Source organism: Hippocampus guttulatus, chromosome 6, assembly GCF_054856545.1.
Source record: "Hippocampus guttulatus isolate MCC_2025c chromosome 6, RoL_Hgut_1.0, whole genome shotgun sequence".
In the NCBI taxonomy this organism is placed as follows: Eukaryota; Metazoa; Chordata; class Actinopteri; order Syngnathiformes; family Syngnathidae; genus Hippocampus; species Hippocampus guttulatus.
In genome coordinates, this window is record NC_141266.1 from 19,062,167 (window position 1) to 19,077,769 (window position 15,603).

A 15,603-nucleotide genomic window follows, 5' to 3' on the forward strand; every position below is an offset into this window, starting at 1 on the left:
TTCCTGATAAATACATTTATTGATATTTTCTGCCTATTGTTTTGCTTGTTTTCCACAAACAAGATTAATCAAATAAGTATGTAAAAAATGACAGCGCATTTACGTTGAGAACGTTGGACAAACTGTTTTGGCTAAAACAGCAACAAAAAAATATGATGGTATTAAAATGTTACCTACTCTCACATGATCATTTTGACCATCGATAAAATGTGACATTTGTGTGAGTTTTTTGCACAACTATGTTCATTTTTGGTCTAAAATATTTTGATTCGGGAAGTTGAAAGAGTTTTTTTTTGTTCCATTTTAATTTTTAGCCAAGTAAAACAATAAAAATAAAAGAATATTAAATGAAATTAATTACTGTTGCCATGTGTTGTGTAATATGCATTGTGACCTATTTAAAAATATATTGAAACATTATACAATTTGTATTTTGGTAGTTTTCAAAGCAAATCATTTTTAGAGTAAGCCTAAAATCTAAAATAATACCCCTCTGCCCCAAAAGACTTTTTATTGTTATTAAATGACATGCCCCCTTTGAATTATTGTTTTAAATGTACCTTTTTTTTAATCTTCTCCAAAATGTTAAATCTGAAAATTATCTTTTGCTTGGTCTCTGCAAGCAAGTTGATAATACAAGCTTTCTTGAGTGGCTTAGAAAAAAAATACCTTTTCAGGCTAAATCCTAAAATAGTAAAAATGATATCTAATGGATGTCTTATTACATGCATTATGGTAATTATTGACGCATATCACATTACAATAGTACATTTCTTACTCATTTCTTAATCAAATCATCACATTAGCACTCTAATACGCGTTTTGTCGATGGCGTGATTAAACCAGGACGTCATTAAATGTGCATTTGGGTCTCGCGTTTTCTCATAGTGGTAAAAGGTCAAAAGTTTGCATCTCTCACTGATGGGATATTTGCGCCTTTGTTGCAGCGCGGTATGGCACCCAAGGGCTGCATTACACACACGCGCACGGTCAGTGTATAAACACACCAATGTGGCTTGTAAAAGTGTAGCAAAGAGGACAAATGCAGGCAGGAGACGCATGAGAAACATAAGCAGACATCACACTCCCATTTGTTTCTGTATGGATGTGAAAATCCTAATAATGCCACAAGGCCCCAGCACGGCCCTGGCGGGTCAATATTTCAGCCCAGATAATAACATGGCTCGGCGTTATGAAGGGCCCACAAGGCTGACTCAATCCATACTCTCGCAGACTGAAAGATCATTAAGACCAAACCCCAAACACCAAACCACTCTCCTGCCTGCATTGATTGATTGCTAATTGAAGACTCTGACGAGTCCATCACACACACGGAGACATCATGCAAGGTTTGTATGTCTATTATGTATGATCCACAGGACCCCATTGATTACCACACAACAGCTCAGCTGAATATTTTCATCAATAGTCATTTTCCAAAAGGCTTTTCATGTATGATCTAGTCTAAAAGGGGAGAATGATTCACACAGAGGGAAATAAAATGAACTAAAAGTGGTCAATTTACGGCTCCAAAATTAAAGTCAAGCCTTTAAAAAAAAAGGGTTGAAATTAGAAGCAGATATGCTCGACTGGTTGTTTTACTTCTCTCCCTCAATGCCACACTGTCCTCTAGTGGTAAAAGAGGCTACTATATGAAAACGCTGCTAGAATGAAGAATTTTAGCTTTCATTTGCATTTGATGACTGACAATCTACAATTATGTTTTTTAGGGACATTAACAGAAAAAACATATATTTGTATTTATTTATAGTAATAATTAAATGTGTAAACAAAATAATCTCCTAAAATTCTGGTAGTGTAGCGGATTACCGGTACTTCGTTTATTTCCTCACTCTGACATGGGTCCTCGAGTTTTTCGTGTGTCCTGTTTGTGATCCATGTCTACTCCATTCCGTGTCGATCGTTCCAACTGGTGTTGGGAGTTTTTTTTTTTTTTTTTACTTTCTGACAATCCTCAAAATAATCATCGAATGTTAAAGCCATGCAGCTACCACAAAAGATGGCAGAAAAAAAAACAACTTTAGCAAAGCCAGCTTCCTGTTCAATTCCAGGCATTTGTTTGTTTGTTTGTTTGTTTTTTAAATTCGATTTTTTTTTAAACTTGTGAATCTTTAAAAAAGTCCTCAAAGTTTCATGCTGCATTCGATGTCAGAGACAAAAACAGCTTTCCGTCTTGGCATTACCCGAGGACACTGCCTAGTATTCGCACTGGAATTTACCCAAAATGGCTGTTTACAGCCAGGTTAACCCCATTTCCTGTTCAGTTTCTGGCCTGGGTCTCGAATACTTTTTTGTGGGTCCCGGTGCACTGGACAGGTTCACCAAACTTTGTGTCATTAGTGATATTGGTCCTAGGCACTGTTTTTTTGTTGTTTTTACCTTTCCAGGTTGCACCAGTGAGTTAGCGGTCGTGTTTGAGACCCTTAAAATACTTTCAAAATATTTTCATCATAAAATATCAAATGTAGCATTTTGCTTTTTCCTGTTAGCTGCTCCAATCAGTCTTTGTGTCTGCTCCACTGACAGGAAGTTCCTTATGCAAATTCGAGACAGAAGCTCTCTGATCAAATTTACCAGCAGACTTGATGTGGCGTAATGAGGTCACATGGTGATGTTATGAACATGTGATGTCACTCATGCCGGGAGGGGAGGTACATTAGAGACATGACACAGCTATGTGACATCATTCACTTTACAGGAGCCGCTGACAGTGACAACAACTCCTGTAAAAGTCATTTTTATCATGAAATAACATTTTAAAATGCTGAAGAAATAGTTTGTCAGTACCCTCCTAAAAAAAAATTTATGTGCTGCCAAAGGTGGATGTGTTTTATTCATTTGTGTCTGCCATGACAGGAAAATGGCTGCGGAGCAGGTTAGTAAACAATTAATAAATGGATAATGAAGGTTTCAACACCATCATGCATTGAAACCCCAACCCTGATTTACTTTCTCAAATGCTACTTTGAAACAAACTCTTATACTGTTTGAAACCCTACTTTGAAATCATAACATTGTCTTGAAACCCCTGATTGGAACCCGAACCATCGTTTGAAACCCCAACCCTGGCTTGAAACTGATCGCTGACTTGGAACCCTACTTTGAAACTCTAACTCTGTTTCTCGTGAAGGCACACTGTCTTCAGACCCCAACCCAAGTTTGATACTAAAAACCAGACCGGGTAGCACTCATTTGAAACCCTAACATGGAACTGAAACGCAAAGTCTTACTTGAAACCCCAACCCCGACTGAAATACCACCCTTCTCTAACCCTAGTTTGAAACACGAGCCCTACTTTGAACCCTTTGTGAGAAATCTTAACCCTGGCTTGAAACCCTATCTTCAAACGCTAACTTGAGGCACAAACCCTGCTTTGAAATCCTAACCTTGGATTTACGCGTTCATAACTTGAACCCGTCAACGTGGTTTTAAAATCCACCCTTTTCTTAAAACTGTAATTTAAAACCCTAACCCTGGTTTGAAACCATACCTTGAAACCCTAAGCCTTCATTGAAACCCTAAAACTGACACTAAACTCCAACTCTGGTTTGAAACACCAATTGTAATTTAAACCCCTAACCATGTCTTGAAACCAAAACCCTGCTTTGAAATCCTAACCCCTGGACTGAAACCCAAACTTGACCCTTTAGACCTTATGGTTTTAAACCCTATCCTTGTTTTGGAACTCTCAATGTAACCCTTTCATGCACCCTGTAACCAGATAACATGCTAAGCTATCCACTGTAGTAACCACTGTCCCTGAAAGGGTTAAAAACCTGAACCATAAAAACCCGAATCTTAACTTGAAACCTTAACCCTGGCTTGAAACCCTACCCTTTGTTTAGAAACCCATCCTAACCTAACAATCAGTTTGAGCTCGCTCTGTTACTGTACAATGTCGGTGGGCAGAAACCCCCTTACAGGGTGCAAACCAAAGCCGTCACGTCGTCAGAAGAGGAGGCCATCGCCATGCGCTCCTCGCCGTACGACGCCGACAGATACCTGAGGGTCCTCCACTCGCCCTCATCTGACTACCACATCCTGGACTTCCTTGGGGAGGGCACCTTCGGCGACGTGGTCAAGTGCTTGAAGACGGCCACCAGGGAGGAAGTCGCCGTCAAGATCTTCAAGCACATCGACGCCCTGGACACGTTTAAGAAAGAGGTACCGAACACAAGACGTGATGGACTTCTGGTTATCGATGATTTTGATTTGATTTGTTTTGTCTTTTTCAGGCCAGCACACTGCAAACCTTAATGGATTTCGACACGGACAAAGTCAACCTGATCCAGTGCAAGAGCATCTTTGTGGACAGAGCGTACATGTGTCTCGAGTTTGAGATGTTGGACATCAACTTGTGGGATTTTATGAACACCAGACCCACTAAGTGCCTCCTTGTCAAGGAGATCCGACCCATTCTTCATCAGGTACATTTGCCTCCATCTAAACTTACGTCGATTGTAGAAGTCTCATGGGCGAGAGAATTTGCTCACGGAAGGGCTCACGTCATTCTGACTGATACCCGAAATGAAATAAGAAAAAAGAAAGTGCATTGTGATCTTTGGGACTCCATCTATGTGGCAAATGTACAGTAGTGGTTTTCAAAGATCAGCTCATGTCTGTTTTGTTTGAAAGTTCAACTTTCTGTTGAAAAGTTGGAAGAGTTCTTTATTCCAAAACAAAGATCTAACACAAACATTGTCTGTTGAATTTGTTAGAGCGGAGTACTGGGGCCACACGAAAAAGAGAATTTTACTATGAGAAGCAAGGTGTCATTCTGTTGTGTTTCGTTTGACCAAAAAAAATAAAGAAATAAAATACAAAAAGTCATCTTTCAAGAATGACTTAATGATTGAAGGGATAATGATTTTATTTAGGGTCATCTTTTTTCAATATTTTTAATTTTCCTGGCCATTCCCCGCTTGTTTTAATAATAAAAAACACATACTGGAGGGTATTCAGTGTTGTTGTTTTTTTTAAAGACAATTTGCATATTACACAGACCAGTAGTGGTCCACCATAGTCCTATTTTTCAGGTTAAAAATTTATTATTGTGGAGGAAAATGTAATTTAGCAAAAATAATTTTCTTTGACAGAAAAAAATACATAATTTAAAACAACAGTCTTGTAATGTTACATTTTTTTCACAAAACTATTTTTTGTTGTTTGTTTTGAAAAAAAAATATTGTTGTATCAGTACAACTTCTTTCGTAAAAAAAAAAAAGTGTTAGTTTGTTCACAGTAGATGGATTTTTCTCCAAAAGAATACAACTTTATTCTCATCTAGATTGCAATTTGAGGGTTAGGGGTTTTGTGCCCTGTCGTGGCTTAAGCTAGCAAGGTATGCTAATGCGCTTCAACATTTAGGCCTGGAGTTATTTTTGCGCCGAACAGTTTTTGTGATAATGTTACATATTTTTTTTCGATACGCATTGATTTATCCTTGATGCCCAAGCATTATATCGGGATTTCTGTCCATCGTTTGAGCTAGCTTTTAGGCTAGCAAGCCAGGCTGGTGAAGCTATTGTAATTGAATACCATGTACTCGTGTCTTCAGCTGGCCGTGGGCCTGCATTTTCTGAACAGTATTGGACTTATCCACGCAGACCTGAAGCCCAACAACATCATGATGGTGGAGCACGTCAACCGGCCGTACAAAGTTAAAATCATCGACTTTGGCTTGGCCCAGCACGTCTCAGAGACCAATCAGGGCCGACACTTTCAGAACCGCCGCTACAGGTATGCAAAGAGCGTAGCTGAACTCCTTTTTTCCCTGAGTGATTATGTTGAGATGTGGTTGACGATGTATGTGCAAGAGATATAGATAGTTCTTGCTACTTTCAGGGCTCCAGAGATCATCCTCGGTTTTCCCTACGCGGAGGCGATCGACGTGTGGTCTCTTGGTTGCATTATCGCAGAGTTGTTTTTGGGCTCTCCACTTTTCTACAGCACCTGTGAATACGACATGGCAAGAAGCCCGCCCTGACCCACCCATCCAAAAAAAAAAAATGTATTCCAATCCCGACTGCTCTGAAATAAGGTCTCTTCCATTTTTAACCTTTTTTTTCCACAGTTGAGAAAGATCGAGCAGATCTTGGGTCATCTTCCACAAAGACTTCTGAACATTGGAGTCAACACGACTTATTTTTACAAGAAGGAGAGGGCCTACCAGTCATGTCACTGGAGACTAAAGGTATAAAGTCAACTTCTGAATAGCAATGAGCTATCAACAGCCTCCGATCTTTAGGCGGTGAATGGCTCAAAAGGTTTGGACATTTGGAGAACTTCCTTTTAGATTTCACTGCGTTTCTGACAGTTTTGTATCACTTCCCCTGTAGACGCCCAACGAGTATGGCTATGTAGCCTGCACCGACAGTTTTCTCAACTCTCTGGATGACCTTTGCAAGGTATCAAGCTTTGTTCTTTATCTTAATAACGTCCTAGCAAAGAACACAGGATGAGAAATGTCTTTTTGCCTGATTAATCGCATGTGAATGCTGCTGCTAAGGTGAAAATGCCAAACAGAAACAAATCAATTGGGGGAATACTAATTCAGAGATATTACTGGGGTAAATGGAATGGAGCATTTGGTATGCTGCTGAGCTGTGTCAAGTTCCAGCACGTAACATTAGCTAAGGAACAGGAAGTGTAACTGCTTCGGTGCTGCTAATCCCTTGGCTAGCACATATAAGTGCTAGCCAAATGCTATATAGTTTGGTTGTCTGTCAAACATGTTCACTCTTAGTAACATTTGTCTTTGTGAATCTCGTCATTGCAGTTTGATTTTTTTTTTTTACATTTAATTTTAAATATCATTAAGTGTATTGGTGTTAACACAAAGCAATTTCTCTCAAGTTTCCTTACCGTACCAAAGATGAACTGTAAAACCAAAACGAGTGAAATCCCAAATCGTGTCATTTAATTGGACCTTGAATAAAAAGCCACGACCTGCAGATGCTGCTATTAAACCTTTATGTTTCTTTTCTGACTTCCCTTTGGTCTTCTTGGAGAAATAATTCAATAATTAAAAACAGCGACGTCATACCTCACCAACCATAAATGAGGGTTGGATTTTGAAAAAGCATGATTCATGTCATGTTCGCATGCGTCTCAGTATTAAAGCTTGCTGTGTGTTCCGGTCCAGGTCAGACAAGTGGTCCACCTGTCAAATGAGGACACCACAGCAGAAGTCCAAGACCAGGAGGTCTTTGTGGATTTGTTGAAGCAGCTCCTGAGGCCTGACGCTGGCAAGCGACTGATGCCCAGTCAGATTCTCCAGCATCCCTTCGTCACCCTGACTGACCTTGCACACAGCCACGCCAACAGCTTCTAGTAAGTTCCCGGCAAGAAACCGTAGAAGCCACTTCAGTGGGTTAAACACCTGATTTCTTCTGTTCAAGCATGAAACTGAGCTGCGAAATGATGCAGGCCTGTCAGAATTCAAGCTCTGCGACTCAGGTTGACACTTCTGCGGCCTCGCACCACGCCACTCATCCCACTTGGCAGATCCACCGGGAACATCCTGACATCGTGGGGATCTCCTCGGGCATCTCGAGGGGCCTCAACCTGGACAACCTCGACTCGGAGTCACACACGACTCTCTCGTCTCGGCTCCGTTTAGTCAACCTCCACAAGTCGCCAGACTCGTCACCCCTTGAAAACATGTGGCACATGGCAGGGTAAGCAGCAGAAGATTTGAACCGATTATTTATTTATTGATTTTTTTGGACGATGCCGATTCCGATATTTGGCAGAAAAAAAAGCTGATTTCCCCATCAATCAAACAATTAATTTTAAAAATATTTAGTGCGTAAAATTTTTTTAGGGGGTCACCTATATATCCAGGTGGCCTGGCGGTCCAGTGGTTAGCACGTCGACCTCACAGTGCAGGTGTACCAGGTTCAATTTCAGCTCCGGCCTCCCTGTATGGAGTTTGCATGTTCTCCCCGGACCTGCGTGGGTTTTCTCTGGGTATTCCAGTTTCCTTCCACATTCCAAATACATGCATAGCAGGCTGATTGAAAACTCTAAATCAGAGGTGGGCAAACTAAGGCCCGCGGGCCAGATCCGGCCCGTTGGTCTTTTTAATCCGGCCCGCCGAAGGTTGGTCCATAATTAAGGTTCGATGTGAATGATTGTATTCATTTCATTTGGACTTGTAATGACAGGCATTTCACCGCCAGGTGGCGCATTGACTTGAAGTTGCAGAACACAGGCTGACCTGGCCCTTCTGTCAAATTTTAAAAGTCAATGCGGCCCCCAAGCCAAAAAGTTTGCCCACCCCTGCTCTAAATTGTCCCTGGTTGTGAGTCTGAGCGCGGATGGTTGTTTGTCTCTGTGTGCCCTGCGATTGGCTGGCAACCGGTTCAGGGTGTCCCCCGCCTACTGCCCAAAGACAGCTGGGATAGGCTCCAGCACCCCCCGCGACCCTTGTGAGCATTAAGCGGATCAGAAAATGGATGGATGGACGGACCTATATATCCCAATAGAGCATTTCCCCTTAAAATTCCATGAAATTAATGGTCATTTTCTGCCATCTTTTTTCCATTTGTTCATAAAATACAATTTTGTATAGAAGGCACAATAAAATGAAACAAAGATGCAATGAAGTCCGCCCCCCCCCCAAAAAAAGAAAACTTTCATGTGCCCTGTAACCTGATAACATGATGAGACGTCCACTGTAGTAACCGCTGTCCCTGAAAGGGTTCAAATAGAGTTTTAGAAATACATGTATGTGCATCAGCGTGCAACATAGTAAATGGTTCGGGTACATCAAAACCAAACAATCAGAAACGTCAACTTGCCAATGATTTTTTTTGTTGACAGCGTTTGTTTTTCAGAGAACCACAACAGAAGGAGGATCAGGAGTCAGTGCAGGAACAAAGAGGTACGTTTGAGCTCACTGTTAGAATCAAAGTACGATGACACCATTTCTGACATTCCAACAGGGGCTTCCACCATGATGTCCACCACAGCGGCTAAATCTGAGCCACCAGTGCAAAACAGCAACCAGTCAGTTTTTAGCTTTTTTTTTTGGTCAAGACTCTTTTTAAGATGTCTGCCAAATCCGTAGTTTCCAACTTGCTTTTTCTTTTTTTTAAGAGTGCCAAAAAGTACCAACCCGGATGGAAGACGGACCACTATCTCCAATGGTGACCAAACAGCAAAGGGTAAGTCATATTTAGAAATTTGATGCCACCGCATGTCGCGATCAATTAATCACAATCGTATGTAAAGTTGTATTTTTGCATGGAAAAAAAAGTTAGCAGGAATTTGATGAGAAATTTTTTTGAGCCAATATCATTACAAAACCGTTACAATTCTGGCAATATTTTATTTTATTTATTTTTATTTAATTAATTAGTTGAGAAAAACCTTATACCTAGATTATGTCACTGTACCCAACCCGGTGTGTCGGTGCAGTCTAATAGCTGGCGAGCAAGTCTGATGAAGTTTGTTATTTGAACACGTCGTCCCTTTTTTTCCTCCAGAAATCCCCAACACGTTTACTGAATCTGCGACCACCAGCATGGCCACCGCGACGTCTTCAACGACAAGGAGCATCAAGTAAGACTTGGTCTACGATGTCTTATCGTTTTTTCATGAACTACACATTTGTGCCTCATTCACCTTTCATGTCTTTATTGGTCAAGCAACAAGCGAGTGAAATGGAAGGCCAAGCCAGGAGGCATCCGCACACCAAAAGGTTTGTCTTCAGTCACCTACTTTACACATCTCGAGAATATATCTTCGTGTGTGCTTGTGTGTGTTTCGTTCTTGCTCATGGGCACTGTGTTCAGTAGGAAAAGGTAGATTGAAAAGGAGGAGACCGAGTTTGAGAGCCGCACCAAACAGTTCGAGGTCAGTGTTGTCGCCTGACTGTTCTCTCTCACTCTAGTTGGTTTGAATGGAATCCGGTTTGGCTTTGAATGTCTCAAATGTTTGTTCTCAAGTCAAAGCAAGGAATCACACATATGTTATCTTGAAATCTTGGAAGTTGGGTCACTTGGCTCTTATCTCAAAGCAGCACTAGAATTGAATTGGATTTAGAATGTAACTGGGCTAATTGGTGCACAGAAGTCGTCAACTGATGCCAAATTTTGTGTTTATTAAGGCTACTTCATTTTTTCGCCCACGCAAAGGACCTACTTCCTGTTTACATTCTTTTGCCTAGTAAGAGAAAGTGACATTACATTACAGTACGGTTGTAAACATTTTTTTTTCCTGAAACAGACCAAGTGAGACACAAGACATTGTTTACAAACCATCCGCCCGGAAAAAGCAAACCACAAACTTGAATTTTCCCATGGCTCTTCCCATAATATTTTATCTGTACAGGGACTCACCGGTAGCAAAGAAGAGAAAAATGAACACAACACCGGAAAGTAGTAATGGGGCTAATACCCATGCGGCGAATACAACCCAGTCTACAGCGAAACCGACAGAGCGCATTGTGTAAGTATCAGAACCTGTGACAGACGCACATTGTTGTATTTGGCATATAAGCTCCACCCCAATCAAACATTATGCACTATCATTGTTATATCTTGGCAGGAAAACGAAATCTGATGGCGTCCCGACAAAAAGTAGTAAGTCAGTCAGATGTACCTCACCTTGGAGGAAGACCGAAGTGCAAAAATTGTCTTATAGAGTCTTCGAAAGTGCTTCCTTAGTCTGCGTAACAGCATCTCTCGACGTCTTTCCCCCCAAGAAACACCAAAGAGCAAAAAGGCACGGAACACTTACTCAGCCTGGAGGAGGAGGACTGAATCCGCGCGTAAATTGAAGACCGATACCAGCGAAAGGGCCAAAGCTATGACCAAAACACAGCCCCCTTCTGGGATTGCAAACCGCAGTGGGTAGGTTAGAGGATGATGTGCACACCTGGATTTTTTATTTTTTTTAATCTAATAGATTACGGCAAAAATGATTGCTAAACGCAATTTAATCCATCTCTTCACAACAGTGTGGATAGCGACAAGACCCAAAAAAAGAAAGACAAGACATGACGGTGTCCAAACACTTTGTTGTAAGTCCAGCAATCTTTTCAGGGGTGATTTTTTTAATATAATTTAAAGATTGTCTTTCATTCATTAGCAGATTGCCTTGATAGAGTCGCTTTGCTTATTAAATTACGTTCCGAGACGTTTGCTAATTTAACATTGTCACCAATAGTCTCAATAGGCTCGCTTTACTGAGTTTACAATGTTACCAGATTAGAGTCGACAGGTTGGTTTTGCTTATTTAGTAAAGTCACCGGGTAACCTCGCTGGGGTTGGCTTTGCTTGGATGACAATGTCACCAAACTTTTTTTTCTACTTTATTCCAGACCTTCCCAAAGAAGAGAGGAGCGGTTTCACTCATTGTGATCATCAGAACCGAAGGAGGCGACCAAAGCAATCAATGCTAAACCCGGTTGGGAAAGGATATGGTATTAGCGAATGAACGATTGTATACCCATAGTTCATGACACATCCTAATTTGTTTTCATACAGTATATATATTTTTGTCATTCCAGAGCTGTTGATGGTCCTGACAGAGCCACAACAGAAAGAGAAGATGAGTTCCTGGTGGAGGTCCAGGTATGACATCTCACAATTGGCATCCTTAAGCAAACTGAACAACCTAACTCCAAACTCACCTCTTTGTTTTAATCTGTCCAGATTTAGAGGCTCAGTCTGAATGCAAGGACTCTTCAAATGATACCGATGGGTACAAAAAAAAAAAAAGAGGGTACAAAGCACTCTGACGCTCCAGAATGTTGATGGATTTGTGTTGCATCCCTTTTCAGATGCATTGTGTTAGACACAATCAGACCTTTGATCATAAACGGTCCTAAAACTCACCGCTTATAGACCAAAAGTGAACAGAGATCATTTTCAGGTATCTGAAGCAGATTAGACTTCTTGAGAGCGAGATGGACCATTCTACACAAGGATCAAGGCAGACATTGTAAGTGGACGTGTCATTGCCCCCCCCCCCCCCCCCACCAATACATTTACCAATAAAGCAAAAAAAATAAAAAACGCAGCCTTAAAACTTTACACATACATAAATAATACAGTGCATGAGACCGTGTTAGGCACAGTTAGAGAACAATACAAATGGAATACACTGGCAACATAACGCTAACAACCGCAATAAATACTTTGTATATGCACACTACATAAATAAAACCGCACTAGTAGTAAAACTCTTGATATTTAGAGAAATAGCATTCAAGAATTCATGACATGTATTTCTTTAAATCAGGTTGGGGAACAGTCCAAAACAAAGAGCAATAGTTTAGCCAACTGCTAACTACAACCAGATAAACTAGCTAGCAGGTAATTACTTTAGCTAGTGCCAGCCAATTTTTTATTCTGCTTCACTTGATTCGAGGCTTCAAGCCCTCGAAGAACTACCAATTTTACAATGAATGATCATAAAGTAATGTTGGTAATCTTTTTCTAAGAACAATACATCTGTTTGCGGTGTTGACGATGCAGATACATGTCTTGTCTGCGGGATAAGCGATTTTGGAGTCCAATTTTGTATACTTGGTGTTTTTTATTTCTTTTTTGGGGAGGTCACTCAAGATTGTTCTGGCTTTTTGAACAACAAATTTATAATGCACTTTTATTCTCACTTTCCCGGGGCGTTGTTGCAAAATACCTAAATGACTAAATAGTTTCAAATGAAAATTAAATACCGTATACCAGGGGTGTCCAAAGTCGGTCCTCAAGGGCCGCTGTCCTGCCTGTTTTCTAGCTCTCCCAGGAGCAACACACCTGATTCAAATCATCAAGATCATTCTAATGCTGCTTCAGAGCTGGCTGATGAGCTGATCATCTCAATCAGGTGTGTTGCAGCCCGGAGAGCTGGAAAACAGGCAGGACAGTGGCCCTCCAGGCCCGGAGCCTTATACTGTAAATCGTGAACACTGTTTTCTTCCTATATTTCTCAGGACAGCCAATCAGCGACGAGCAAACGTGTCCGAGGCCCAGATGGGGAAGCACGCAGTACTTCAGAATACCAGCAGATGGCACTAAAGAACTACGACGATTTACTCACAATGGCTTATTATTATTTTATTTTTATTTTTTACTGCGTGCGCGCTGCATCTCTCTGTCTGATGCAGATTAAAAACACTTGTGAGTTGGTTAATTTAGTTTGTATAGTTTCGTGTCGTATTTTGTTACTTGAGGACTTTAATGACAGTGTTGGTGGTGGTGGTAGTGGTCACTTTGTGTCCAGACAGGGCATAAGTAAGTCAATGTTGTGGCTGGTTGATGTCGTTTTGTGTCTGGCGACAGACATCAGTAGCAGACATCTGAGGGAAAAAAACCAAGGAAGCAAAATGGGGGTAAAACTGACCGTGCGGTGCTGGACACACGACAGAAATTAGAGGCGATGCTTTGTCGTGGAAAGGTAAGTGTTAAAACTAGAAATTGTTTCAAAAGCGGGTTTCAAAGAAGGGTGAATGCATTAAATTTGGTGTTGAGGCCAATTCAAGATATCAAATTATGTTAAAGTTGGCCTCAAACCCTAATTTGAGTTTCATTCTTGTTTGAAACCCGGGATTTGGATTTCACGTGAGGGTTTCAATCCTGGCAAGGATTTCAAATTTGCATTTCAAATCGGGATTAGGGTTTCAAGTGAAGAGTTTCAAGACTTATGGTTTCAAATTTTAAAAAATAGGGTTTCAAAACAGGGTTATAGTTTTAAAGTTCAAGGTTTCACCATATTAAGATTTCAAGCTAAGGTTTGAGGCCTGCTTTGGCTTTGAAGGTAGGGTTTCAAAATAGATTTAGGATTTCAAGTTATGGTTTCATATTTGGATTTCATACCTGCGGTTAGGAATTCAAGTTAGCATTCCATGACAAGGGGAGGGCTTCAAGTTAAGGTTTCAGGCCTGTGGTTTCATTTCGTGCAAGGATTAGGGTTTCAAGACATTTAGGATTCCAAATATATGTTTCAAGCCCGGGCTAGGTTTTCAAATTCGAATTTCAGTCTTGGGTTAGGGTTTGAAATCTGACCAAGAATTTCAATTATCAGGCTTTCAAATAATGGTTTCATACCTGGGGTTGGGTTTAGATTGGGTTTACAAAGCCATTTTAGGGTTTCCTATCCTGGGACTAGCGGCACCATTTGTCAAACAGCTGACACTGCATCTTTGCAGGCTGTATCTCAGCATGACCACCCCCCCCCCCGACCCCGACCCCAGCCCTGCGCCAAGGAAATCTTGTTTTTCGCCACCCTTGCTACTCCGCGCCTGACCTCTACAACAGCAAGTAATGAGGATGGCGACGATTGACAAGCTATTGAAAAAGTTCTCCACAGCGCAAGAATGTGAAAACAAACATTCGAAAGCACAAGTGTGTAGTTCAACACCGCTGTGCGTGGCACTCGCATGTTTATTAGCGAGCAGCAACACATGCTGCCAATGATCAATTCCTTTAAGTTGCATTTTCTCACCATTTCCTGCACACGCTCTCTTGGTCATGATGATATTTTTGAGATTAATTTTAAGAAAGCAACTCCATTCAAAAAAAAAAAACAATCTGGATGAAGTAGGTGTGTCACCGTTTGCTGATTTTTATGGCTGTACCACCGCCATGGAAACGTTTGTTTTAGTTGGGCCTGAGCAGCCAAACTAATCCCGCCAACGCAGCTGCCCGGATTACCGGTGCGCCTTGACCTTCGTCTTTTTTTTAAACCGTGCTCTTCCGTCAGACAAAAGCCGCCGGCCACCTCACCTGCCGCTGCGATGGCCTGATAAACGATAAACTGCTAAAAAAAAAACAAAAAACAAAAAAAACAGAAGGGACAAAAGTCGGATAGCCATCGGTGACCAGTTTCATTACACTAAAACGCCTTCTCATTGGAACTTCACATTGCAGTAAATGAGGGTTTGAAGTCATGGTTCAGATTGGCAATTGGGTAATTAATAAGGAATTCAAGCCTGGGTTATGGTTTCAAATTAGGTTTTGAAGCCAAGGTCAGGGTTTCAAATAAAAAGTTCGGGATTCAAGTTTGAGTTCTAGACCCAAGTTCAGGTTTCAAATTAGGGTTGGAAGACAAGAGCAGGATTTTCAACAAAGATTTGTGCTTTAACGTCACACTAGTGTTTTAGTAAATTAGGGTGTCAAGATGTGACCACAGTTTAAACACAAGCTAGGGTTCCATTTTCAAATAAGGGTTTGAAGCCATGGTTGGCGCTTCCAATTAGGGTTCGTGTCTAGGTTAGGATTTCAAATAAGAATGGTTGATACCACTTTTTTTTCAGACCGATACTAGTCCGAGTATTCATTCTTTGAGTACTCACTGATGCCATGTTCCGATACCTCTAGTACACAAGTGTCTAACTCCGGTTCCTCAGTGGAGTTCCAACTACTGCCAAGGAGGACTTGATATCAGATTTATTGTTTTTTTAATTAATTTTTATCTTAGGTATCGGTACCTGGTATCAGCAGCCTCCATTAGGACCCGATAACAGTGGCCCCAAACCAATAACTGTTATATCTGATACTTGCCCATCCCTTGGAATTATGGTAATAGGCTGTTTCAAGCATGGGTTTGGGTTTCAAACAACCGAAGACC

The 15,603-nt window shown here is 41.1% G+C and overlaps 2 protein-coding genes across 3 annotated transcripts; both read left to right on the plus strand.

Annotated features, from left to right (window-relative positions):
• Positions 1–4,131: 4,131 nt before the first annotated feature.
• Positions 4,132–7,141, plus strand: LOC147203932 (homeodomain-interacting protein kinase 3-like). Its single transcript, XM_086113442.1, has 7 exons — positions 4,132–4,185; positions 4,257–4,448; positions 5,579–5,760; positions 5,866–5,989; positions 6,095–6,214; positions 6,360–6,428; positions 7,136–7,141. The coding sequence occupies exons 2-7, from the start codon at positions 4,278–4,280 to the stop codon at positions 7,139–7,141; spliced, it is 672 nt and encodes a 223-aa protein (XP_085969568.1). The 5' UTR covers positions 4,132–4,185; positions 4,257–4,277.
• LOC147203933 (uncharacterized) lies at positions 6,100–13,171 on the plus strand. 2 transcript variants are annotated; one of them, XM_086113807.1, is made up of 18 exons: positions 6,100–6,214; positions 6,360–6,428; positions 7,166–7,353; positions 7,422–7,700; positions 8,862–8,908; positions 8,970–9,033; positions 9,124–9,191; positions 9,513–9,588; positions 9,675–9,727; positions 9,822–9,882; positions 10,360–10,476; positions 10,576–10,610; positions 10,733–10,880; positions 10,988–11,050; positions 11,351–11,452; positions 11,540–11,603; positions 11,685–11,973; positions 12,968–13,171. In XM_086113807.1, the coding sequence occupies exons 3-14, from the start codon at positions 7,280–7,282 to the stop codon at positions 11,028–11,030; spliced, it is 1,065 nt and encodes a 354-aa protein (XP_085969933.1). In that variant the 5' UTR covers positions 6,100–6,214; positions 6,360–6,428; positions 7,166–7,279; the 3' UTR covers positions 11,031–11,050; positions 11,351–11,452; positions 11,540–11,603; positions 11,685–11,973; positions 12,968–13,171. The 2 variants fall into 2 exon arrangements, with proteins under 2 accessions (XP_085969933.1, XP_085969934.1); XM_086113808.1 differs by having other exon boundaries at positions 9,825–9,882.
• Positions 13,172–15,603: the final 2,432 nt, after the last annotated feature.